This window comes from Melanotaenia boesemani, chromosome 7 (assembly GCF_017639745.1).
Source record: "Melanotaenia boesemani isolate fMelBoe1 chromosome 7, fMelBoe1.pri, whole genome shotgun sequence".
NCBI lineage: Eukaryota > Metazoa > Chordata > Actinopteri > Atheriniformes > Melanotaeniidae > Melanotaenia > Melanotaenia boesemani.
The window spans coordinates 26,333,413-26,360,366 of NC_055688.1; the positions used below are offsets into that span (position 1 = coordinate 26,333,413).

At 38.1% G+C, this 26,954-nt stretch overlaps 2 protein-coding genes and 2 long non-coding RNA genes across 5 annotated transcripts; 3 read left to right on the top strand and 1 right to left on the bottom strand.

Annotated features, from left to right (window-relative positions):
- The first annotated feature begins 141 nt into the window (after positions 1-141).
- LOC121643232 lies at positions 142-1,285 on the top strand. The gene is made up of 2 exons (XR_006011070.1): positions 142-876; positions 980-1,285. It is a non-coding gene; the product is annotated as an uncharacterized LOC121643232 (long non-coding RNA).
- A 456-nt stretch (positions 1,286-1,741) lies between these two features.
- Positions 1,742-7,113, bottom strand: LOC121643450 (muscle M-line assembly protein unc-89-like). Of its 2 annotated transcripts, XM_041990882.1 has the most exons (9): positions 6,855-7,113; positions 5,213-5,265; positions 5,036-5,109; positions 4,497-4,561; positions 4,246-4,405; positions 3,539-4,022; positions 2,703-3,496; positions 2,525-2,622; positions 1,742-2,404 (listed from the first exon to the last, which is right to left on the bottom strand). In XM_041990882.1, exons 1-9 carry the CDS (start codon positions 6,960-6,962, stop codon positions 2,372-2,374), a joined length of 1,869 nt encoding a protein of 622 aa, XP_041846816.1. In that variant the 5' UTR covers positions 6,963-7,113; the 3' UTR covers positions 1,742-2,371. The 2 variants fall into 2 exon arrangements, with proteins under 2 accessions (XP_041846816.1, XP_041846815.1); XM_041990881.1 differs by having other exon boundaries at positions 2,703-4,022.
- Positions 7,114-16,963: 9,850 nt separating this feature from the next.
- arsia (arylsulfatase family, member Ia) lies at positions 16,964-23,295 on the top strand. Its single transcript, XM_041990359.1, has 2 exons — positions 16,964-17,277; positions 21,765-23,295. The coding sequence occupies exons 1-2, from the start codon at positions 16,964-16,966 to the stop codon at positions 23,161-23,163; spliced, it is 1,713 nt and encodes a 570-aa protein (XP_041846293.1). The 3' UTR covers positions 23,164-23,295.
- A 1,017-nt stretch (positions 23,296-24,312) lies between these two features.
- On the top strand, positions 24,313-26,423 carry LOC121642552. The gene is made up of 4 exons (XR_006010912.1): positions 24,313-24,502; positions 24,598-24,942; positions 25,654-25,761; positions 25,880-26,423. It is a non-coding gene; the product is annotated as an uncharacterized LOC121642552 (long non-coding RNA).
- The last annotated feature ends 531 nt before the right edge of the window (positions 26,424-26,954 follow it).

A 26,954-nucleotide genomic window follows, 5' to 3' on the forward strand; every position in this document is an offset into this window, starting at 1 on the left:
ATGGAAGATCCTTCACACCCTCTACACAACGCCGTGACGAAACAACAGAGTGTGTTCAATGGGAGGCTTGTTCAAGTCCGATGCAAGACAGAGAGATACAGAAGATCCTTCCTTCCAGCAGCTATCAGGCTGAAGAACAAAGCCCTTAATTAATTAATGTGATTGTTTTACTAAAAAATACTACTACTACAATATTGAATTTCCCTTTGGGATTAATACAGTATTTTTCATTTCATTCATTTCATTTCATTTCATTTCATTTCATGATTTAAGTAGTCACTGTGTGCTAACGTTATGTCATTTTGCAGACAATGAAGAGAAAGTCTTCCAAAGATATTGCCTCCTTCTTCTCTAAGAGACAGTTACAGGAGAGCAGCACAGAGCTAATGCTAGGCAGCCAGAGAAAGAATCAGAGATAGAGAATGACACTGTGGCTACACCTGAAGGCAACTTAAGCCAACAGCAAATGTTTCCCTGACTTCTATGGACGTCAGTTGTACTAGATTTATTTCTCAGAACAATATCACAGAGTTGATTGAATCCTAGACCTTTTCTTGGAGTGTAATATTACCGTCCTTGTGCTTCTTCCTTAACTGTTATTCGTCTATTACTCCAGCTTTAGCTTGTAATGTTGAGTGTAGTGCTGTGTTGACAAGAATTTCTCTTCTGGGGATGAATAGTTATATTTAAAAATGATATCCTGATGTTATAATCTGGGGGCTGTAGTAACAACCGGAGACTAAATCATCTTATAGAAACAGCAGGCTCTGTTTATTTTCATTTGATGATCAATAGCTTTTACAGTAGAGGGTTTAGAACAGCTGGATCCCGACCAGCCCAGGCCTCCAGGTAGTGGACCTGCTCATGGACGAGCAGGTGAGAATGATATTTTCCTGGTGGTAGAATTGATGCTTAGAAGATCAGTTCTGAAAGAAGGTCCTGTCATATTTTTTATGACTGCTTTTCTCTGTTGTTCTAGACATGTCCCAGTCACGAGCAGATGGACCAAAACAGCCATATCTAAAGGTTTACCCATGGACTATGTACAACGACAGGAGATGGGGCTTCAACTACAAGTAGTTCTCCATTCATAAGTGGTTGGAGTATAATAATTTCCATGTTTACTGCTTGTTGGTCACACAGATCCCTGAGTGAGTGAGTGAATTTTTGCCCTCTCTCTGCCATTTTGCCCCTGTAATTTTGTCTTTGGTCACAAATATTGCTGAAATAAACACATGAGAATGTAAATAAATGCAAATTGATAATAAATGTACAATCTAATGGAGAGAAGAGTCAGTGTGCTGATGTTCATTAAGGTTGTTTGAGTAGTTCAACGCTGTGGTCGCCATATACATTTTGGGCATATCTGTTCAGATATGCCCAAAATGTCCCTCCCAATATGCCATTATGGGATAATATATTATTATCCCATATGGCATGCCCCCAGACCCCCTAGCTGAATTTGGTCCCCACCCACACAACCAAGACTGTAATAAATTAAAATAGCCGTCCCTAGATAATGGCAGATAATTTCATTTAATCTTTTTCTAGGAACACTTCTGATCAGGAGTTCTTATGTGCCATAAGCTCAAACTGACCCACTTCATGTTTTTGTTCAGCAGACTACATGAACTTGTGTAGTTACGCATCATAGACTTAATAACCTTTGGCCACCGTATGGCCACCCCTAAAAAATCTGTGGGCATCCCTGACAACACCAGAAGAAAAATTCTAGACAGTATCATAAAAAAAACCTATGGTGTTTAATTTGTATTAAAAGCATGTGAAATGCAAATATTAAAGTTCAAACACTTAAAACTTTGTTTAAAAAACAATCATGCTGTTGACAAACATACTTATCTAAAAATACAAATGTATTTTTCTTAATCTACAGCAAATGTTTGTGTTTTATGCCAAATATCAGACAGGGGCACAGGAGTAAACATACAATTATAATAAGACATATATTGTATAACATGGTCATGATGCTTTCAAAAACCTTCTGAGAAAACCAGACTATTTGAGGATTTTGACAGGCAAAATTCCTGAGACAAATCATGTGCTGAATAACATAATTTCTTAATTTCAATCAATGAGTGAATAATTCAAATATTCATTTCACGAAACAATATACTCTCTTTACAGTTTCTGCCATTAAAATGATGGCACTTGTAATAAAATCACAATGTAGAAAAAATAAAAACTGTGGCCTAGCACATGAAACAAAAAGAAAAAGATAAAAAAAAAGTCTATTAAAATAAAATATCTATTTGCATTTACAGTTTTAGATGGTCTTTCTAACCATGGAAATAGGGTTAGAAATTACGTGTGGTTTCATCCTCAGGGTTTGATTTAATCAGGTCAAATATCTTCATGATTCTATGATCTTGGAAGACTTCTTTTTCTATAGAGGATAAAAAAAAAAAGAAACATTATTTAGCAACACTGAATTTTTTTTCTAATTTTGTTTTCTAATGACAGGTTATCTAGCCCAGATATCAACCTGTATGTAAACTGCTGATACCTTTTTGTGGGTGTCACCTGGCGTGGAGTGGATGGTTTCTGTGGCATCTTTGGAAGAAACTGCAGCTGTTTCTGGAACCTCATCTGACTTTAGTTTCTCTGAGAAATAAAAAGTTTAAACAAACTCATAAAATATTCAAGCTGCAAACTGCCATGATTACTGAAAGCTCTTTACTCACTTTTCTTCTTCTTCTTTGGAGGACTGTCGGTCTCCCGGCTGGACGGAGGGAGTGATTCTGCGTCAGTGGAATAAGTGGTCTTGTGAACCTGCGTTCCCTCTATCGTACTGGCCTCTGATTTATCATCTTTGACGCTCTGCTCTGAATAGTCTTCATCCGGATTCTTCCGTTTCTTCTTCTTTGCTTTCTTTTCAACAATCTCTTCTGAATATTCCTGTGTGTCCACACTCTTTATCGTCTTTCCTTTCTTTTGCTCCGAGTTTCCTTTGTTTTCTTCAACATTTTCATCAATATTTTCTGTTACTTCACCAGTTGCCAATTCTAAACCCCCCCCACTGTACAATTTCTTTTTCTTCTTTTTTACTTTTTCTTCAGCATTTTGGTTTACATCTTCTTTCAATTCCTCAGTTACCAGCTCTAAATTCCCCTCGGTAGGGGCTTTCTGTTTCTTCTTCTTCACTTTCTTTTCCTCAATATTTTGCTGTATTTCCCCCTCACTGTTAACTTTAGTTGTATCTGTTAGCGTTTGTTCTTTAGTTTCGTTAATTTCTTCAGCCGCTGGTTCTGAATTCCCCTCACTATCAACAATCCTTTTCTTCTTTACTTTCTTTACTTTGGCTGTATCAGATGGATTTTCCTCACTACCAGATTTTTCCTTTTTCCGCTTTTTGGCTTTCTTTTCCTGAAAAATGGACTCTGAATTATTCTCACTATTAATTTTGTTCTTTTCCATGACGTCTTCTCCCGTCTCTCCTCCTATGCCTGCTGCCTTTTCCTTTTCCTTCACAGGTTTATCAGCAGCCTTTTGCCCTGCGGCTTCATTCTTCTTCTCTTTACTGTCTTTCTCTTTTCCATCATTGCCTGCCTCTGTTGGATTAATTTCCACCTTGTTTTCCTTTGTTTCCTTGTCTTTCTTGTGCTTCTTCTTTTTCTTGGGTTCAGAAGGAGCCTCATCAATTGTTTGTCCTCTGGGAGTTTGAGGGACGGTTGTTTGTAAATGTTTTGCAGGTAAGAGTGTGGCTGTGGCTGTTTTGCCATCTACAGTGTTCAGGTTTTGAATTTGGGTCGGGGTATTAGAGGAAGAAACATTTTCAGTATTATTTGTTCCTGTCTTCTTGGGTGTCCTCTCCTTCACTGGTGTCTTAGTCACGGTTTTCTCTCCTACTTTGTTGCTTTTTTCAACCGTCCCATTATCCTGCTGAACAGGAATGTCCTTTTTAGCAGGAGGCTTTTCTCTCGGCTTTCTGACTCTTTTTTTGGGCGGTTGAGGTGCAGAGGAGTCCAGAGAGTTGATCATTTCCATCTTGGCAATGTCATCCTCTGTGAAGACACAGCAATGACAAACTTATGGCATGAATGCGTCAAAGAGAACATCTCTTGCAGGCTAACAGCTCCTGTACACAGGTCTGTTTGTGTGAAATCACTATTTTCCATAATGAGGCTGTCCTGTCTGCTGGCTCTCTTTCCCCCCTGCTGTTTCATTTCTCATCATTTCCAGCATTTTCCACATCACTGTGTATTCATTCATTTCCCCACATCTTACCTGTCATCTGCTGGATCAGGTTCTTCCACTTCTCTACATCCAGACTGCTGTCAGAGTCTAAATCTTCACCACCAGCAGCCACAGCCTTGTCTGATGGCTGCAGCTTTGATTTCTCTGCCGCGGCTTTATCTTTACCTTTTTTCTTTTTTGCTGGAGCCGACTTTAAAAAAGGAGGAAATGAGAGAACAAAGCTTTGTAAAGTTAAATAACTTCAACAGTATGATGTTTAAAAAAAAAAAAAAAAAACTCACCTTTTTTGGTGATACTGTCTTTTTTCCAGGTTTATCTGTCTTCTTCCTTGGTGTGGCAGATTTGGCTGGATATAAAAAGAAGAAAAGCATTAGAAAGCATGTCAAGGCTCCATCTTATATTTCTTCTGCCTCAAAGAATGCTGCAGTCACACTGAAGATGCACTGACAGAAAACTGTTTTTATAATTGTAGAAAGCATGCCTGATGCATCTTTCCACTGACTGTTAACACTAGTAATGATATAGACAGGAAAACTGCCTCAGCTCCTCTCTGTTTGAGTTACATGCATGTGTGAAACTTGTCCTCTGAGCGGTACAGTTATATAATAAAAACAACCAAAGTGTCTAAGTGGCCACAACCAAATAAAATCAGGCTCTGAAGAGCTGCACACCTGGGTCCAGATGGCTTTGCTCTTGTTCAAGTACTTTGTTTTTTAGAGTGGCAGTGGTATGAATTAATTAAAGCCTTTTGAGTACTGCATGTAATTTAAACATAACTTTAAATTTCCAAACTTAGGTGAGTAAGAAAAAAAAAGTTTACCCTTAGTGGGAGTTGTTTGCTCTCCTGTTTTGGAGCGTTTGGTTGAGTTGGACTTCTTTTTTCTTTTGGAGTCACTAACAGGAATAAAAAGAGCAATCTGTAATAAATGTCACTGCAGCAAATTCGAGTAAAATTAAGCCTTTTAATTTATGAAAAATATTGAGATAACATGCTCACTTCAACCATGATTTGTAGATGTCTAATAAAGACACAGATATGTTTGTCTCCTCCTATAGAAAAAAAAAATAAAAACACATTAATGAATGCACAATCTTAATTTTATCAGGTTTACAGACCAGCTCACCCAGAATTCATTATTTTCTAATTTTAATGATTCACTGATGTAAATTTCACACAGCATGGACATGTTTTCCTTCTGCTCTGTTGTGCTTTAATGCTTACACAGTTCAAAACTGTTCAAAACATTCAAGTTTAACTTGTTTTTAATGGATTCAAACTGAACAGCAAAACAGATGTGTCATAATAGGCTACCTTTATAAAAAAAAAAACAAAAACAAAAAAACAAAACAAAACAAACCTCAGAAACACTACTAAAGCATATGAAACTATCATCCAACTAGAGTTAGTGAAAAGAGGAATTCTGATATTCCAATACAACCTTTAAATCACAAAGTTCAGGCCAACAACACTAATTAAAACAACAGATATTCTTATCAACACCATCCTCCTCAGTCTGTTCTGTTGGATGCAGCCTGATTCCTCATGAGAATAAACAACCTGATTAAAGAAATCTTTTCTCACTGAACACACTTCAAAATACAGTTTTGTATTTTGTATCTTCCTCAAAATTTTCATTACAAATCATAAATAACTTTCTGGGATTTGCTGGAATTGCACTGCAACTGCATCTGTTTTTTTCTTTTTCTTTTTCTGAGCACATGAAAAGCAAATTTCATGAAGATATGGGGTTCTCAAGGACGGCAACAAGTCGGATGTATTATGAACTTACACAAATTGTTGCACTGTTTACCATCATTTTTTACTGTTTACCATCATTTTTACTGTTGACCATCATTTTTACTGTTGACCATCATAGGCACCTTTCAGCTACAACATCAAAATCACGGCCCGGCCAAGGGAGCAGCACTTGTCATGTGATTATAATCCTGACATTTGTGTGTGCTACTCTGTCACACACACACACCCCACCATCTGAGTGCTGTTGCAGACCAAGGTGCTGACCTGGCTTAAATTCCCCAGACTTCCCCAAACTGATGGAGCATCCTTTGTGTTAAAACAGCTGGTCTTTGCAGGACAACACACAGGACCCAACTGATCCAGAGCCAAAGGGCCAGTACCAAGCTGATGTCCTAATGGGCCACCACTGGCCACGAAGTTTGTGGTAATTCAGTTCAACTGTAAACATCTAAGCATTAAAAAGCTAGATACACATTAATACCTACCAAAAAATATTCAACAGTCACCGAGAGAGACCTTTCTACCACTCAGTACTTGGGTTTGAAACCTAGTAGATTTGAGTGATTATCAAATAAGGATCATTTAATCAGGACTTGTGGCTGAGAATTGTTAGTTTTAAGTGTTTTTTTAATGAATAACATGAACAGGCTAACACCTGTCACTGAATTCGCTGCACCGAGCTTAAGTTTTTAGTGCAACTTAACAGGAGTTTGCGCTTTTGTTGCACTGTAAATGTCATAGAGTTGAGCATTTGTAATAAAACATGTTCTGCTTGATATCGATAGCTGCTAATCAGGCCGTTGTACAAACTGCAACAGTAACAACGTTGTAAATTGTGTGTAAAAATGAATAAATATGTGTGTGCGTGGACAGTGTTGACCTGTGTGATGTGCCTCTGGAGCTCATCTGCAGCTGAAGGGAAACCATGCTCCTTCAAATGGCGGTAGATCAGCTGGTTCAGCTCGTGCTTTGATGCGTTCACAGACATGTTCGAAACCCGAACTTAAAGAATAATAAACACGGAAAACAAACGAAAACAGAATATTCATGTTAAACTCAGCCACATGGTACGCAGAGTTATTAAAACTATAACCCGCATGTTGAACTCCGACTTCAGGAAGCAAATAGCTTTACTGCTGCTATGCATCATGGGAGTTGTAGTGGTGTGGTACTCAGTATCTTTATGAAGCTTAAAAACAAGCATTCCTCCTAACAACAACAACAACAACAACAACAACAACAACAACAACAATAATAATAATAATAATAATAATAATAATATAATAATGTCATGTTGTTCCTTTTAGACTTCTGGAGCGTTCTAACACTCTTCCAGTCTACATTTGTTTCAACACACTTTTCCCACTTTTTAAGTAATATCATGGTGGTCACTAGTATTCTGAATCTTTCCTTCTGCGTGTCCTCCTTTTTTCTATTTGCTTGTAAAGTAATTTCAAACTTTTACCAATATTTCACATCACCAAACTTGAGACTTTTTTTAATCTCACTTTATTTTTATTTGATATTTGAGGAAATTGAATGAGACATCTGACACAGTCCAAAGATGTTTATACTGTCTTTTGGTTGAATGCTGGTGACACTTATATTGCCTGAAAAATGTGTCAGATCACGCAGATATTCCTTTCTGTAAGACAGGAAATTAAGGTCTATGACCTTTCACACTGACATGTTTCGGTGACATGTTGCCAAAATATGTCAAGGTAAAAGGCCATAGACCTTAACCAGTTCACTGTAGGTAGCAAATGCTGGTACTCTCGCTTTTTCTTAGACAAAGCTTGAACTTCCTTTATTGAAAGGGCATATATGTAACTGATTAATCTTGTGTTCACTGTTACTACTACTGCACATGTGTTGTTTTAACATGCTTTCTTGTCTGATTTTGAATTTTTATTTTATTTTACTTTCACCTTTAATGTTATTTTCTCAGATTTTTGTGCTATTTGCAAATTGCTTTTATGGAGGTTGTTTTTTTATCTTTAACATTTAGTTTCACTTCCTGCCAGTGGCTTTTTATGTTTTGCTTTTGATCTGTAAATAACTTTGTATTGAATTTCTGCTTTAAAAGAACTATATAGTTGTCTAGTTCTTCGGCTTGTCTGTCCCCAAGTCCTAAACTTGATGCATGCTTGGGTAGCCGGTGCCTGGTAGGGGCTGGCAAGCTGTTGTTCCTGGTCCTCAGGGCCTGTGCTCCATGGCAGTGTATGCTCTGCTTGAGACCTTCCTTTGGTGTTTTCTGGGTGGATGCATGGACAACCATACAACAACTGATTAGAATTTGGTAGTGATCCAGATCACTGCCTGGATCCAGGATTTTATTTAAGACTAGAAACGCCAACATTCCATTACTCTTGTGAACTGCCAGAGGGGGTCATTTTGACCTTAGACATGATAAAAAGTAGAACCCTCAATGATTGCTCGTCTGATGTTATGCCAAGAACAGCATGTCTGCCGAGATTTGCATGCTCATCGTGTAAACACACACAACTAAGCAACCAAAATCTACTCGTGTCATTGTACTAATTTCTGAAAAATTTCATGATGTAGCTTATATTGTTGTTATTTTTTATGGCAATAAATTATTTGAAAGCTGTACTTTAGGAATATTTAGAGCTACCTGGATAAAACGTTTAAATAAAGATAAAAAGCGTCTTTAGCTCATTTAAGAAGTGTAATGTTTTTTTGACCACAGTGTTTTTGGCAGCGTTTCAGTCACTTACGTAAAATTAGGCATGACAGGTTAAAAATGTAACATGGAAAAATCTTCCACTCCAGTGATGCAGTAATGATTTTTTCATTACATGTTTTGGGTGGTCAAATATGACAAAAAAGGAAAACAACAAAAGTAGAAATGCTGATTATAAGTTTAATATGGTTTATATGGCTCCCCAAACACAAAGTGAAGAATCAAGGAGGGGGATGCATTATGTGACAAAGCAGATATATATATATATATATATATATATATATATAAGCTTCACTCTCCAGTTCTTGGCTTGGAGCAAGCCTTAAATAATAGTAAATAAAAGTCCCAATCTTTGAGAAGATTTCATAACTTTCTCAATCATACCTCATCAACATCTAAAAATGAGAGCTGGGTTTTTTACAATAACACAATGTTCAGTGATTACACACACACACACACACACACAAAAGAGCTAACTGTTTCCAAATATTAAAAACTGCTGGATATCTGTAAATATTATTTCCTTTACTGAAACCCTTGCATGGAACATGGAATTCCAAAACTTGTTTCAAATATCAAATCATTGATGCCCAAATTGCAATTGAAATATTTGTAATCCATACATTTATTGATCTCATTGTCTGTGCATGTGGCCCTTGTTGCTTCTGAGGTTATGGGTGCTGTTGCAGTAGAAGCTGAGCCTTTAGCAGTAGGAGCAGCGGATGCTCACCTTTTTAGGACAGCACCCTGATCTCCAAGAAGGTCTGGAGCCTCATTTACAAAACTGTGCATAGCAAAGATGACTATAGGTGGCGTACTTAGGGAATAAAGGCAATACAGAGCATAAAACTGTCTAGAATTATAGAAAAGTGAACGTGCACATCCCATGCCAGTTTCAGTTTATAAATCAGAATCAACTCTAAAGTTGGCACTTGTGAGGGACCTTCTATAAATATTCATCAATATAATTTACATGATAGCTCAAGAGAGGAAAGGATCAAAGAAGTGGATTTTCTCAGAATGTAAGACTGAGGTCCTGATTAACCACATTGAAAAATGTAAAAGGTTTTACTTGGTGGGGAAGGCGTCACCAGTGTCAGCAAGGCAGAGAAGCAGCAGCAGGTGACAGATGCTGTCAACGCTGTCAGAGGGCAAGGCAAGCCAGTGATACTGGATGATGCAGGTCATTTATTCCGTTGTTTAAATAAGAAAAAGAATACAGACACAATTGGGATTGGCACCGTTCATTTAGTGTTAAATAATATCTCTTTATAGTTCCTTCGTGTTCCAGCTGGGTCAGCAGTGCTGCAGCTGTTGTTGGAGAGGATGAGGCTAGTGGCTCCACACAGCACCGCAACAGCTGCTTATCAAGGACAATATCTTTATAATTTTCTGTGCTTTTGCTACTGTTCAGACCCATTTAAGATGCCTGTACAAGTGGATAAATGTGATTCTGTGTGTTCTTCTTCTCATCTGTACCATTTCAGCTCATACTCTTGTGGTTTTAGTTTTTTTGACTCAGCTTTCCACTTAAATCTCTTCATGTTAGAAAAACATTCCCCCATCCACATAACCAGACAGTCCACAAACTACCAATCAAATGGACTAATCAGAGTGCTCCCGGGAAGGTCGGTCTCCTGTCTGTCAGGTGTGTTTGGATAAAAATGTGACCTTGTTTATTCTGATCGGTTTAGGAAACTAAAGGTGGTTGGGCATGACAGGCTGCCAAGCAGTGGGTGAAAGAGCTGGTGGTGAGACCTTGGGTCAAACTAAAGGAGAGCAAGCAGAGGGTCAGGAGCTGAAAGAGCCCCATTCATCAGAAAAACCAGGAAAGGAAAGCAGTGAATATTGCAAATGCAAAGTCAGTGCTTAGTGGGTCTCACTAAGCTTGATTTCAATATTTTCTACTATTCCTTTTACAAACACACGTTCCACAGGTTCATGCTAACGAGCTGATTATGAGACTGACTCAGCTCCCATTTTCAGTGTTGATAGGGTAGACCACCATGGTTTCACAGAGGAAAAACTAATTGTACAACTCAACTATCTTTTACTCTAAACTGAATTACATACAGGTATGTGCAAAGCAGGAATTTAACAGTGAATTAAAGTTTTACAGGAAATAAGATGGAACTGGAACAAAGGAGACTAAATATCCAAAGATCCCTGAGCACAAGAAGAAAGTTTAACATTTCCTTTGGCTTTGATGGCATGAGACAATAAAATGATGGAGATATTTGTACAGGCTACCCTTGTAAATGGAAGTCTGTTTCAAAGGAAATAAATCTACTTTAAATTCCACGTGCTTAGCAGCTCCCATCTGTGCTCACTCTGTAGTAATTACCTCCAACTGCTGCTAGTGAGATTTTATGTGTCACAGCCCATCAGCATGGCCACCTTGATACAGTGGTTAAAAAAACTATTTCAGTTAACCGCTCACACGGATATGTGAATAATGCAAAAGTAAGAACAAGTGAAAAAATAACATATACACAGTTCGTTTACTGATTCCCTTATTACTCTCTTGCAATTGTCAGTCCAGTTGCCTTTGCATCATGGTTGTAATAAGGAGATGTGTCTGGCCGTTCTGACCAGGTGTTGCAGTTCTAAGAGAGCCAAATCAAATACACCTTGAGTTAGTCTCTCCCAGCACTCAAGTTATGTTTGAGAGACCTCCTAAAGCCTCATGTGCAGATGTTATAGCTGTCAGAAAGAGGACATTGTATTGATCATACTCTTAAATTTTAAGGCAAGCATGTATAAACACTTTTTACCTGTATAACTAATTTAACTACACTGGAGGACATTTCTTGAGGCTCACACCCACAGAGGCTAAATGTAACTGCTCTTAAATCAATTCAACTCTGTTTTTAGTTAAATCAATTAAGGGTTCTTGGAAACTTGGTGCAGCCTAACTAACAAGTTTTAAACAGAATCATTATGTTCAAAGATGTGTCCACATGCTAAGGTTCTCAGCTAAATCTGGGGATTTTAGGGCCATGCAAATTACATTTGCTGTTAACTGCACTTTTCTGAAAGGAGACCTTAGGTACTATTGGAGCCACAGCTCCCTAAGCACATATGATAACTTGGATCACTTCCACACCTGCTCTAGTTGTTCCTACCACTCCTCGGTCTTCATCTTCTCATGCACTTTCTTCCAATGTTGCTGTCTGTTGGAATAACCACATCTAAGAACTGTCTATACAGTCAAATTGTCTGATGTCCTACAAATAAACCCAATTTCTAAGATAATCTCTATGTGAAATCTTGATCAAAGTTGATAACTTAAATGTCAAACTCTAAAACAAGGGTACTTTTGTTTGTAATAGGGAGGCATGAAGCAGAAAACACTTAAAGTATAGGTTTAGGCACAGAATTACATGAAAAAAAAACAAAAAAAACAAACAAACAAACAAACAAAAAAAAACACACACAAACAAACAAAAAACCCCCCCAAAAAACCAAAACAAAAAAAACAACAAAAAAAAAACACTTCCATCCAGTCTTACGCAGATTAGTAAATTGTCATGAGCGGGGGAGTAATATGCAGTTTACTGGCAGGGCTGCCTTGATTAGAAAGGGGTTAGTGTTCATCATGACGGGGCACAGCCATATAAAGTAACAGCACCACTTCCTTTGCCAAAAGCCAACATCTGGGGCAGACCAACACAGAGTAGCAGCAGCAGCAAGCCTCAGTTTCAGCTCTCCTTTCAAGTCTTTACGGCATAGAACTTGCTTAGAAAGACATGCAAACATAAGTTAGTGAATGTTAGTGTTGGAGACGAGATGAAAGGTCAATAGAGAGTTTTGAAAGGCTACTGGTAGCATAGGCTAACTTAATGAGTCACCCTAGCTAAAGCTTCTTTAGAAAGAAATCCAGCTTTGACTGTGTTCTATATGTCAACTTTTAATTAAAAGGAGGAAAACAGTAAATTTATGACTTTCTAAGATTTTACTCTGTGTTTACATCCTTTTGGAAGAAACTGGAAATATTAGGAGGAAAATGAACAGCTACCAAACTCTCAACAGATGTTCACAGCAAATAAAATGCAAGCCTGAGACACTTTAGGTAGACAGATTTGATCTGATACTAGATCAAATAAGATAGAAAAAGATTCAGTTATATTGAATTATTTTTGCCAGGTCATAAATACTGGGAAAGTGAGTTGTTATCAGACACTGTAGACACATTAAAACGGAACCTTAGCAATTACATTACTAACAGAATCACAAACATATAGGACTGAGAGACAGCCTGATCTACAGACTTTACAACAAGTCACTGTGAGTTGTTTGTAGAGCAGTATAACCTCCTTTAACACTTTAAGCACACCTGACAAGACCGCTATTTGTCCTTGAATCATACTTTACTGGAATTATACAGCTGTGGTTTATAGAAATATCAGTTAATTAACATATCTTTATTCTTAGCTGAAGACAAACAAATGACTGTAAAAATAATCTCCAGCATTATGTTTATTCCCTGAAATTCTGCTCCATGTGTATTGTGGGGCCCTTTTCCCCCTATAAATGCCATCGTTACAACATGCTTGGTTAATGGTTGAATTCTTGGTGGTGTTTTGTTGGCAAAATGACATTTCATAAAAGAAGTATAAAATGAGAAAGTGACCTGAAGGTGGATGCTTATGTTAATATTTGCATGAGTGTCTGTGCAGTTGGACCTCTGACCAGCAGAAAACAGATGAGTCACATCTTGTAAGGGTTGCTGCCCAAAAAATAAAAGACTCGTTCTTTCCTGAAAGCCACCCAGGGTTATTAATGACTCTCTGTCCTGCTCTATGTAGCTTTAGCCAACGTTTATTGACTAATATCAACTTCACTCATGATAATTGCTCACAGTCTTTGGGTTTTGCCAAGAATTTTGCAGATTGCTTCAGATCTCCAAGCTGCTGCTTCTAGTAAAAGTACATAAATAAACAGCATGGTCTAAAACTTCAGGTGCAGCTCAATCATCTTTTTTTTTCTCCCTCTTTCCTGGCTTGACCTGCCTTAAACTTAAGCTCTGCTCCAAAGATGCCACTGCTGCTGCTTGGCAAACATGCTTGGCTGCAACATCATGCCCCTTTAGGGGAGACTCAGACTTCCTTTGGCTTCCCTGCGACCTCCATGCCCGCAAGCCCTAATATCAACATGTGCAAAGTGTGATGTTTTACCTTCAGCATGTTTACCAACTCTTGACTTAAAAAGATTTTTTTTGTAGAGCATATTTCATCTCAGTGACCTTGAGATACCAGTGTGATGCAACACTCCTTAAAGCTGTGTTACTCCACTTTCAGACAGATAGTTGTCTACATCTTTGCTGTGGTCTAAAGATCTGCAAAAATGTTTTAATTATTAGTAAGGTCATGTATGAAAGTGCAAAGTTCACTTTGTCTGCTTTATGGTTGTGTGTCAATGACAGTTTGGGCTAAGAAATGTCAGGTCACAGTGGACAAGATATTGCCTGTGCACTGGCATTTATCTCTAACCTGCAAGATATCAGCTTATTTCAACTTTAAAGCAGACCTATTTCTGTTAGAGTATGTATGAGAAAAAAAAATGCCAAGAAGAGGACATGATCTAACAATGTTCCAGTTTCAGCTTGGCAACCGTAAATCACACTACTCTGGCAGCAAGAGATTTGTGAGACTCATGATTCTTCTGTTCTGCAATTATTGTAGGAACAGAAAGTTTGGTCTCCTTCCTGTGCTACCAAGTGTTTGTCGATAAGCAGGAAATATTAAAATTTTACACTAAATATATTCACATGCTTCGTGAACCTGGTTTACTTGTGCTTTAGAAAATAACTGCTTTAAAAGAGTCCCATAACATTTTTTTTTCCTATGACACACTGCTTTAGTGTTAAGAACATAACTCACTCTCTCATGCTTTAGCTTGTTTAGCCACTGCTGCAAGTATATGAGCAGGTTGTTCATGAAATGTGAAATCTAATCTAAAATTCTCCTGGAAATGAATAGAATTCAATTAGAAATTAAAGAAGAAGAATTAAAGCGAGAGTGGTATTATTATCAATTTATATTTATATTTACTTTGATACCTATACTATGCAGGATACTGTAACAGATAATACACTATTTTTTGGTTCTGATTTATTTAAATCAGGGGTGGGACTCAATTAAAAAAATTAATATAATTAATTAAAGGGTTTGTAATTAATTATCCTTGATTTGTCACATTTCAGTTGCATAGCAATATGTGCCCCAAAAGCAACATTTTTTTTTATTTAAATGTATTTTAGTGGACCACTGAATCAAATAATAGACACAGACATTAAAATAAACTCAAGCTCTAGTAATGTCTGATAAAAAGCATTTAACAGCATTTCAATTGAAAACAGTAGAAACAGAAATAGAAAATATTCCTGGCCAACTGAACAGACTTAAAAAGTCATTTTAAGAACTTTAAATAACAGCTCCAACTGTTCTCTGATTGAGAGTCTAGAACATGTTACAGAGCTTTTAACGTTTTAAATGTTTTCGTCCACACTCTTCATTAATAGGCATTAATATCTGAAAGAATTTACCTAGCTCAATCAAATCTATTACCTCTGAAGATATCTTCAGGACGTCCGTACTTTTTGCTTTAACTGTACTTATAACCCAATATGTTGTTTGGTAATGCTCCTGCATGCCTGTTATTCAAGTGTGTTTATGTGAAAACTGTATGCAGTGGTAATTGGTACATGTATCCCATATGTACCAAGGATTACTGGGGGCAAATAGACTTGGAGAATTTTTTTGTCTATTGGTGTGACTGGTCTGAATTGTGATAGTTTTTATGTGTTGTATTTTTGTTATTTGGATACCTGTATGGCTTTGTTGAGGACCCCCTCAAAAACGAGATGATGCATCTCAAGGGGTTGTCTTTCTAATAAATATAATATCTCCTTTTTAAAAGCTGTCCAGCCTTTCACTGCAATACTGTGAAACATGGCCAGATAAATTATATACCTCACATAAAAACAATTTAGGTTTCTCAGTAAATGGCTTGTTAAACCTGCTTATAATGACTGGCCTAGCTTCAGAAATGCCTTATATCAAAGTCATATCATGTGATAGATTCAAAATAGCCTAATGAAGAGAAGGGCAAGAGGGTGTTTTGGTGTGTGCCATAATCACATCTAGTAAAGTCTCATTTTAGAGTAAACTGCACCAAAACTTAAAAAGCCCAATGCATTCACATTCCCTTCTTTGCCAAAGTCAAATACAGTATATTTCAACTCTACCTTGTGTAGTTCTACAATATTTCTCTGACTTTACGTCAAAGTGAATTTACAACATGATGACAGTCTACACAGAGCAGACGCTGTGGAGCAATACCTCCACTCAGGGGCTGCGGATGAAGCTGTGCAGCCATGCTGCTTTCTGTTGATCTGTGGGATGATTTGTAAAGTGCTTCTGTGACGCCTGCTTTGAGATGTTATCGGAGTCTGGGAAGTCTGCTCTGTCTCTCTCTTCAGGTCTGTGATACTCATAAAACAGAAAGGATAGTGGGATAGTGTTTCCCAGAGCCATGAAGGAGAGAGAGAAACAGTGTCTGTGTTTGTGGCTTTAGGGCCCCACAACTGCCCCGAGACTCAAATCTCCACCACACAGCATGTTTCTATGAGTGAGGCTGTTTCTGTAGACCCTCTGTCAACCACGGCAAAGCCCAGTCAGATCAGAAGAAATTTTTAAAATTTCAATTTCATGTTATTTCTAAAGTCGGCAGTTTAGCTAATTGAAAAGAGGCTACCGTAAATATAAATGGGTAAAGAAGGTACAGTATATGATGTGATTCTTTAGGCTTTGAAGAATATTTAAACCCTTAATGAAGTAAAATGAGAACAAAGCTCAGTCAGCATATTAACTATTTGCCAGGTTGATGTTTAGATTTAGCAAAAGTATCACTAATGTGAGATGTAAACTAACCATTAACACCTGGATGTAGTAGAAATACTTCTGTGTGTGTGTTTTTTGGAGGAAGGAGGCTGATGTTATTTCAATGGGCCAGCAAGGAAAATGGGCGGGGTTAATTGAACCACTAGGGACAGTGAAATCTTTTGAAAGGGGCTGACACAGTTGGGAGAGTCAGTGAGGATGGAGGTGTAGCTTTTCTACGTGCAGGTTTGGATTCGCATAACGGCCACTCAACAGTGTATAGTGTCAACTGTGAAATCTGATTAGAGGAGTTTTTTTCTTTTTTTACCCTGAGCTTCACTGCAGAATGATTTGGTGAGAATATATACTGGTAATTTTTAATGATACAGTACCATAGGAATCATGGCAACAACAGCTCTGACTGGTTTCTCTATGATGAGCCTGCTCAGCCTTGGGTACCTAACTTGGGACAGGATGAGCCCTAACCAGGTGGAAAACGAGCCTGACCAGATCTACGTCGACAGGTCTTCTGTCCCACAACATCCTCACATAATCTTCATCATGACGGATGACCAGGGTTTCAACGACATTGGTTATCACAGCTCAGACATCAAGACACCAGTACTGGATAAACTCGCTGCAGATGGGGTGAAGCTAGAGAATTATTACATCCAGCCCATTTGCACCCCGTCCCGGAGTCAGTTTATCACCGGCAGGTAAAATATTGTTGGATTGTCATGTCGTTAACAGTTTAATTAGACCTTTTTTGTAACCTAAGATATTCAACTGATAAAACTGGGAATTGGGAAATGTGCATAATAAAACAAAAGTTGCATAGGTAGATTTGAGATATTGTTTGACATATCTAAATTGTTGAATTATTTGTCCACATAGTCGTTCAGTGAATAGTGAATTCCCCAGGAATACGCATCCCAGCAAGTTCACCTCAAGGTCAGAGAAATTGCAATAAAACCCCTAACAGCTACAGCTCAGGCTCTACTGTCCTCAGATACAACATCCAATGTTTACATGCATGACAGTACAATTAAAAAAATGTAAACATGTATGGTTTGTTTGGAAGAACTGCCAGGAGAAAGTTTGTTCTCTCTAAAAAAACAGAAAACAAACCAAAAACATGGCAAGGCAGGTAAGGTTTGCAAAGTTGAATCAAATACTTTTGAACAATATTCTGTGGACATATTTGGTAATCATGCACAAAACCATGTTTGGTGAAACCCAAACACATCATGTCTGCATAAACACTTCTAATACCAGCTGTCAAATTAGTTAGCTAATTATTTGGGCCTGTTTTAGCAGACATTGAGGTGAATATGAAGTCCTGTGTATATCAAAGTGTTCTCAGTTTAAATGGAAGTCCAATGTCCTGTGATTAAATGGGTCTGCACTACTCAGATCAGAGGACTAAGACAATAAGATCTTTTTTTTTCTATCTCAGATACAGCGGAACCTGCCTTAATCAATAGAAGTTTGTTTTTGATGGTGAATTAAAATTTAACACATATAGAAATGAACTATTCAGCCTATAAACTATGGCCTAAATTACTGCTGCTAATCTACAACAAAATGGCTAAAAAAGAAATTATTCAAGGTGTTGCAGTAGTCCAATCAGACTCCAGACCTCCATTTGGTTGAAATTCTGTGGTTAAACCTTCAGATAGCTGCATTTCAGCAAATGCCTGCAAACCTCAGTGGACTAATCAAAAAACCTTTTTCCCACTCATGGTCAGTGGTTGGGTGAAGCCACATATATTTAAACAACTGTGTTTACTCTTTATAAATCATAATAAGAGCAACTACTCAAATGGCACTGATCAAAAGTTTACATACTCTAGTGAATTTGGCTTGATAACATGCACAAAAGTTGACACAAACAGGTTTGAATGGGTATTAAAGGTAACTATCTTCACCAGTGATCTGTTTGCTTATCAGTGTGTGCATAAAAGGTCAGTAAGTTTTGGGGATCCTGGCAAACCTTTGGATCTTTCATCCAATCCTGCAGTGACGTTTCTGGATTCTGAGTGATGGGGAAAGCAAAATAATTGCCAAAGGATCTGCAGGATAAGGTGATTGAACTGTATAAAACAAGAAAGGGATATAAAAGGATATCTAAGGATTTGGGAATGCCAATCAGCAGTGTCCAAACATTAATTAAGAAGTGAAAAATGAGAGACCACAACTACCACAAAAGATTTCAAGCTGTCATTAATGTTAAAGGGGGCAAAACACAGTATTGAGAACTGGGGTATTGATCAGGGTTATTTGGGTAGTTTCTGTTATTACAACTTCAAGAGTAAACACAGTTTTGTTTTTTATTTAGTTTAATAATAAATGGCTTCACACAACCACTAACCATCAGTGGAAGACATTTTTTTTGTGTTATCATTTATATTCTCTGAAAAAAGGCCAAAACAAATTCTGCTAGGGTACGTAAACTTATGAGCACAACTGTATAAAACCTCAGAACTGAGGGAGGTGTACTATGGGATAAGCTTTGTGCCACTGGGGAGCGAATCTGAATTCTTTATATTTGAATTTGAATCATTCAATTTGAATCTGAATATGCCTGTTTGAATAATTGCTTAAAAAAACTGAATCCAAATGTCCATATTTGATATTGAAGCTTTGTTTTTTGAATGTGTATATAAGTTGAAACTTTTGTATTTGAAAAAATTCATTCCCTAATTCATTTTCAGAGTTCAGTTTCAGTTCTCTCCATTCAAATTCAGATCTGAAATACAAATTCAGATCTGAAATTCAAACTTTTGTGCCACACATCCGAGACCTGACGTGAGGCAAAACAAGTCGATCGCAGATGGAGTAACGTCTGTTTTGTGCAGTTGTTCTCAACAGCTACAAGCAGGGGGAGGGCGAGGGGAGGGTGGTGGCGGGGAGAGAGAGAGAGAGACGCTAAGATCCAGGCCAGCCACTTTCGTTACAACGGCAGTTACCGTTCCTGTAGCAGTAGTTACCGTTTCCTCAACGGTCTCAGCGGTTTGCCACTGTGGGCTGGTTGCAGACTTTTCACATTAGTGGTAACTCCTAATACAAGAAAAATATGTGTAAGTTTGCACAGATTAATGTGCACCTCAAGCGACGTACATACACCATGTAGGCTATAACGGACCAGCTTGATCTTTTGCATTGGTTTGGAAACATTTTAGTAAGTAACTCGCCGGGCTGCAGACACGCCAGATCGTGTCTGTGACGGCGCATCGCTGTGAAAGCAGCTTGCAGGCTTATTGTTTTTTTTTTATTGTATTGTTGTAGGCTTATTGGGCTCCGTCAGTCCAGGAGAAACGAGAATGGAGCAACATTCTGTCGTCCCGCAACGTCCCAACCAGCAGTGGTCAGGGTCCACAAACGTTAAATCTCCATCCTTCAAACACCACTGTGGACATGCCAGTATCTTTAAGAAATGTTGCATTTAATTTTAAATAGGTCGTCGACTGTCTATCTGTCTCAGCAAGCAAGTAAGGTCACGTTGCCGTTGATCGTGACATTTCATAAAGATACACAGCCAAATAAGAATTGAGTATTCACCCAGACCATTCATGTTTTAATCACACAAAACAACTAAATGATGTCCCAAATACAAAACGGACTTAATCTTCCAAGGTTGTGCCCTCCTCTGGCATATAAAGGTCGCAAAAAGAAGTACAATGAAGGGGCTTGATCTTCAGCCTACATGATGGTTATTGCATTGATTATTTAATATCAAAATGGAACAGATCTGGAAAGTTACTATATATACACATACACATATATATGTAGTTATGTGTTAAAAAAATTATGACACGTTTATTGTTATCAATAAGCAATATTACTAAAATGTTTCCAAACCAATGCAAAAAAAAGCTGGCCCGTTATAGCTTACATGGTGTATGTACATCACTTGAGGTGCACATTAATCTGTGCAAACCTACGCATATTTTTCTTGTATTAGGAGTTATCACTAATGTGAAAAGTCTGCAACCAGCCCACAGTGGCAAACCCCTGAGACCGTTGAGGAAACGGTAACTACTGCTACAGAAAAGGTAACTGCCGTTGTAGCGAAAGTGGCTGGCCTGGATCTTAGCGTTTCTCCATTTCTCTCTCTCTCCCCGCTTCCACCCTCCCCTCGCCCTCCCTCTGCTTGTAGCTGTTGAGAACAACTGCACAAAACTGACGTTACTCCACCTGCGATCGACTAGTTTTGCCTCACATCAGGTCCCGGATGTGTGGCACAAAAGTTTGAATTTCAGATCTGAATTTGAATTTCAGATCTGAATTGTTCAAATACAAAAGTTTCAACTTTACCAATATACACATTAAAAAAAACCCAAAGCTTCAATATCAAATATGGTCATTTGGATTCAGTTTTTTTAAGCAATTATTCAAACAGGCATATTCAGATTCAAATTGAATGATTCAAATTCAAATATAAAGAATTCAGATTCGCTCCCCAGTGGCACAAAGCTCATCCCATAGTGTACTTTCTTTTTTATTTTACTCTAAATAGTTGTTGTAATGGTTTTCCCAGAGGACCCGATAATCGACCACAACAGGAGTAGGATAAGGCAAAAGTGATTTATTGTATAGGTGGTAGTGCAGGGAAACTGGATCAGTCTGACAGGACGAGGAGGGAGAATCCAAGAAGATTGTGGCGTTCAGGAATCTGCAAAAACTCCAAGTATAAGGGCATAAATCCAAAATCCAAACAGCGTGATCAATATGGCAGGCAGAGGTCATACACAGAGTGGCAGGAAAGAGACTACTTATCCGGGGCAGGTCAGAATCCGTGGTTGGTCCAAAACAGGGTTCGATATCCAGGTAGACTTTGGGCAAGATAATCCGATGAGGGTCAGGCAAGAGAAATCCGTGGCGAAACAGGGTAGAAGACAGGAAATCAGGAACACGAAGCAAGGCTGGATATCAATAAGGCAAGAGCAGCTGACCATCTGGCAGGAAAGCAAAGACTGGAGAGGGTATAAGTAGAGCACAGCACAGGTGAGACAAGGGAGCAATCAGGGAACTGCAGGTGGAGCCAGTGAGCCTAATAATTGGACTGGAAGCCCAGCAGAGCAGCCACCATGACAAGTTGTTTTTCACAGCTTCTTAGCTTTACCTTTATATGATTTTATGCTCATTTTATAATGTATTGGATCAATTGATTGACATTATTCATGCAATTTTTCCTCCACAGGTACCAAATCCACACTGGTCTCCAGCACTCCATCATCCGGCCTCGCCAGCCCAACTGCTTACCCTTTGACCAGGTCACCCTCCCCCAAAGACTTCAGGAGCTCGGCTACTCCACCCACATGGTGGGGAAATGGCACCTAGGCTTCTATAAGAAGGAGTGTTTGCCCACTCGCCGTGGTTTTGACACATACTTTGGCTCTTTAACGGGCAGTGTGAACTACTACACTTATGAATCCTGTGATGGCCCTGGACTGTGTGGCTTTGACCTCCTCGATGGGGAGTCAGTGGCCTGGGGTCAGCGTGGTAAATACTCCACCCATTTGTATACACAGAGAGTTCGCAAGATTCTGGAAACTCATGATCCTCAGTCCCAGCCACTTTTCATCTTTCTCTCCTTCCAAGCTGTTCATACACCTCTACAGTCTCCTCGGGAGTACATTTACCCATATCGCCGGCTGGAAAACGTTGCTCGTAGGAAGTATGCTGCTATGGTTGCAGCTGTTGATGAGGCAGTTCGTAATATAACATATGCTCTACGCAAGTATGGATACTACCAGAACAGTGTTCTCATTTTCTCCACTGACAATGGTGGCCAGCCTCTATCTGGTGGTAGTAATTGGCCGCTAAGAGGACGTAAAGGCACCTACTGGGAGGGTGGCGTCCGGGGTCTGGGGTTTGTCCATAGTCCTCTGTTACAGAAAAAGAGGAGCGTGAGCAAAGCATTGGTACATATAACTGACTGGTATCCCACCTTGGTAGGATTAGCAGGTGGAAGTGAGTCTCTTACTGAGGGACTGGATGGGTTTAATGTTTGGGAGGCCCTCAGTGAAGGGAAGGAATCGCCCAGATTGGAGATCCTCCACAACATCGACCCTTTGTATAACCACGCACGCAGTGGCTCCCAACAGAAAGGATATGGAATTTGGAATACAGCCATTCAGGCCTCCATCCGAGTGGGAGACTGGAAACTCCTGACAGGAGAACCTGGTTATGGAGACTGGATTCCACCGCAGATTTTTCCAGGTTTTCCCAATAGCTGGTGGAATCTGGAACGCCACACTAAACCTCACAAATCACTGTGGCTTTTCAACATCTCTGGGGACCCAAACGAACGTTTTGATCTTTCTGAGCAGAGGCCAGATGTTGTCAAAGAGCTCTTAGCCAGACTGGTGTACTACAATCGTACTGCTGTGCCAGTGAGGTACCCATCAGAGGACCCACGGGCTGATCCCCAGCTTAATGGAGGTGCATGGGTCCCCTGGGTGGGAGATGAGGAGGAGGACCACTGGGACAGTGTTTATCTGACAAAAAACATAGACTGGAAGAAGAAACTTAAGCTGTCCAAAAGTAGGTCATTTTTCAGGAGACTCAACACAAGGATCATGTCCAACAGAATATAAAAAAGAACTCGGCTGAATGAAGCTCTGTTTGTGCACAGAAGACTTGAAGATTAATTTCTATTGAAAGAACAATGTTATTTTTATTGAGCTATAGCTGCATTTATTTTAATCTAAACATTGTGTTTGTCCAAAAATGGAATAATATTAATTTTACAAGACAGTACAGAAAAAGTACAGAAGCAAACTTAAGTTACAAACATATTTATAGGAAAATTGGAATACTTTGTACATCATGTCATTAAAAGATTCAGAGAAGTCAGTGTAGAAAAAAAGTGCTGTGCTCTGATAAATCAAAGATTATGGTTCAAGTTGGCTATTGAAGTTTGTTAGCTGTGAATAAATTAGGTATATTTACATTATGTGCCAGACTTTCTAAAAAAGTGGTAAAACAACAGCATAAGAAGAAAGGTGAGCTTTGTGTTTTGTCAAGCCTTCTTTCGCCATTTAATTTCAATGCAGGTTCATGCTAAAATGTGATGTTGTGTAAATTGAGTATATTGATTTGTACTCACATTGTTTTCTGCTTTTTTTGACACTGAGCATGAAAATGACTCCATAGTAACAGTGTTTTATCATTTGATCTAATCCAGAAAGCATTAAAGGTAAAACATGCATAAGTCTACTTTATAAAAACGAAGTGCATTAAATACGGGTTTCCATTAATAAGATTATGACTATCAGTGGGGTTGCTAAAGTCAGGTATTATAAAATCAAATGGTAATTTAGGTTATGCCAATGGACAATGTTAGGACCATTGCACTTATATGACACTTTTTAAAAGTGACCAGCTAGCACCGTTGAAAGCTTAATTAGAGAAACAGAAAAAGATCTTATTTTTGCAACAGATCCCCACGATGAAATCTTACTCTACATTTTCCTCATCTGCTCAGCTTGTACATTTGTGCAAGTCTCACTTCCATGTTGTGGAAGGGGAACATACAGCACAAAAACCAAAAATCTTAAACTGGCAACATGTGGTTGAAACATACCGATCACACGTCTTGTCTGCAAGTTTAGTTTTGCAGATGTGAATTTTACCAAGAGAGAAAGTGGTTTTATTAACACCTACTATGTCATAATGCTGCCAAATACGTGGTTTTGCAAAGAGAAGCACACCAGTTAACTTCCTTGCTAGATGGGTGTGTCAAACCAGTACTTACATACTTTCTGCTTTCTGTCAGTATCTGGCACAACCTGGAAGCTGAGGTTCATGGCAGATTTATATCTCTAGTTTCAGAGTTTAGCTCTTAATTTCTCAGAGTTTTTAAAGGTTAAACCTGATGACAGAGGAGTATGGAACAACTTTTTTTTCTTGTGATGTTAACAGGAGGAGCCCATGGTAAGATAATAAAACCACAGAAACATTGCTGCACCATGATTAATGTAAAATTTATATTTGTGTGTGTTTTTTTTTTTTTTTTATATCTTTACCAGCATTCTTACCAGTTTCTGAAACTAGATGTAATGCCACAGAGATCAAACTCCCATGCACTCCTGTTCTTGGAGGGTCTGTGTATATCCAACTTATGACTAATGCAAGCTCCTACGAACTCCACTGTAAGAAGGTACTTCACAATGAAAACACAAAAGTTTTCTCTTCAGGGAATGGAAAGGTGACGATAGAGGTTGCATTCAGAGAAAGAATTGAGTTTTTCATTGACATCGGGACACTCAAGATCACCAATGTGGAGAAGAGTGATTCTGGTCAATACATCGTAGAAGTCTATGATCAGGATGGGATACGTGGGAAAAGCATAAGTTTTAACCTGGAAGTAAGAGGTGAGCATTAAAAATTACAAACTAATCTTTCAATCTTCTTAATGCTTTGATGTTCTTAAAGAATTTTTATATTCTAAAGTAAATTGGAAATTTATTCACTGCAAAGAAATTAAAATACAAAACATTAGATGTACAAGAAAGACTTTCATTCACTTATACATCTCAAACTTACTGCACTGTAGATTTAAATGATTATTTTTAGGCGCCTACTGAAAGTGTGCAAAGTGTGACATGAGATGTGAAGAAGGTGCTGGGTGTGGTTTAGCCACAGGAACAGGCTGTGGTTTAACCGAAGTTTTTGGGTGTCATTCTTTTTTACTTGCATACAGTTTAATACTTTTAAGCAAACCCCCTTTGTTGATTATTGATATTTTCAAAATCTTGATGATGGCAAGAAGTGTGAACCTGGAGCTCCTCTGTAATTCCATTTGGTTTAACTTCTGAAACATTTCACCACTAGGATTTAAAGTGTATTACAAAACCAGCAAAATGTATTTTTTGTCAACTGAAACCGGCTCACTGGTCTTTCTTGCAACACAGAGACAGTAATTTTGAGGAACATTTTCTCTAAAGTTGAAGTCATCCTTGTGAAAGTTTGCATTACTGTTGTTGACTTTGAGATCAAGCTTAAAAGGCCACAAAAGTAAACTACTTAAAAATGAATACAATATGTACAGTACTTATATGTATCATTATGTTTTCTTTCCTCAGAAGACATATTTCAAATTGTCATCCCTGTCTGCATTGCACTCGGTGTGCTCCTGATCGTGCTGTTATGTTTCTGTGTGTGTGGAAAGGTCATGCATCGTAGGAAATGAGGTAATTTTAACACGCCAGTTTATTTAAAAAAACCCAAATGAAATCATCCAGTTAATAGCATTACATGGTGGAAATGTTAAAGTCTTTTTTGTGCTTTTATATTTTGTGTTTTGTGCAGGTTAAGGTGACAGTTAAGACAGTCTGTGGGAGTCGGAACATGAATAAACTCAACTGAAGGCAATTTTCAGCAGGTGCTGCACAAAGATAAAAAAAAACAAAACACAAAAGATATATAAAAGATACATAAAAGATCATGTGTTGCTGAGTTCACTAATAGTTTTATTTGATCTGCTCTTTCTTATACAATGATAACCAACATATTGAAATCTATATTTTAATTTAGACGTTTGATTCTTTGGTCAAAAAAGTCTGAATTAAACTTGGTCCTAATTAAAGGTTTCAATTTCAGATCAGTTGGTTTGGTTACATTTTTGACAAAAAATATTATTTTTTTTAAATACAATGCAAAACTGAACTTCTCAAAGTCAGACAAACATCTAGATAATTAAGTTTTACTCCTACACGTATATGCTAAACTAGACTAAAACTGAACTTGATGCTCTGTATCCTCCTAGATTTTGACACCACAAGATTTTTTTCTATAATTGTCATATGTCCTTTGTGTTGGTGCTTGTATTGAAAATAAACTAAAGCAAAGACGATTATGAAATGAATGAAGTAGTTAATTTCTAAAAGGTTTTCAAGCTGCTGTTTTCCAAAACTGAAAGTCATGTGATTCTGTGCCAGCAATTACATGCTAAGATTTGGGTTTCACACAAATCGTATATGAAGATAGCTTCAATTCTGCTTTAACTTCTGTAGCTTTCAGGGTGGCTAAAACAACAACAACAACAGAAAAGTACAATGAATTTCTTATTTACAGTAGAAATCAAACTTCATCATTTGAATTGTAAATCTCAAAGCCTTCTGGTCTGCTTTATTATCCTGTAATGCTGTCTCAGTTTCCCAACTTATTACTCAAAAAAGAAAAAAAACTAAGCAGTCAACATAGTAACTAACCCTGTTAGAGTTAAAGCTTGTTCTTCTGTCACAAGAGCCGTGGACGTAAGGACCCAAATGCAGGAAGACGAGGCAGGAGGCAGACCAATGCAGGTTTAAAATGAAAAAACCTTGTGAACAACAGAAAGCAACAGCAAAGAATGAACTCACAAGGAGGAACTGAAAACCATGGA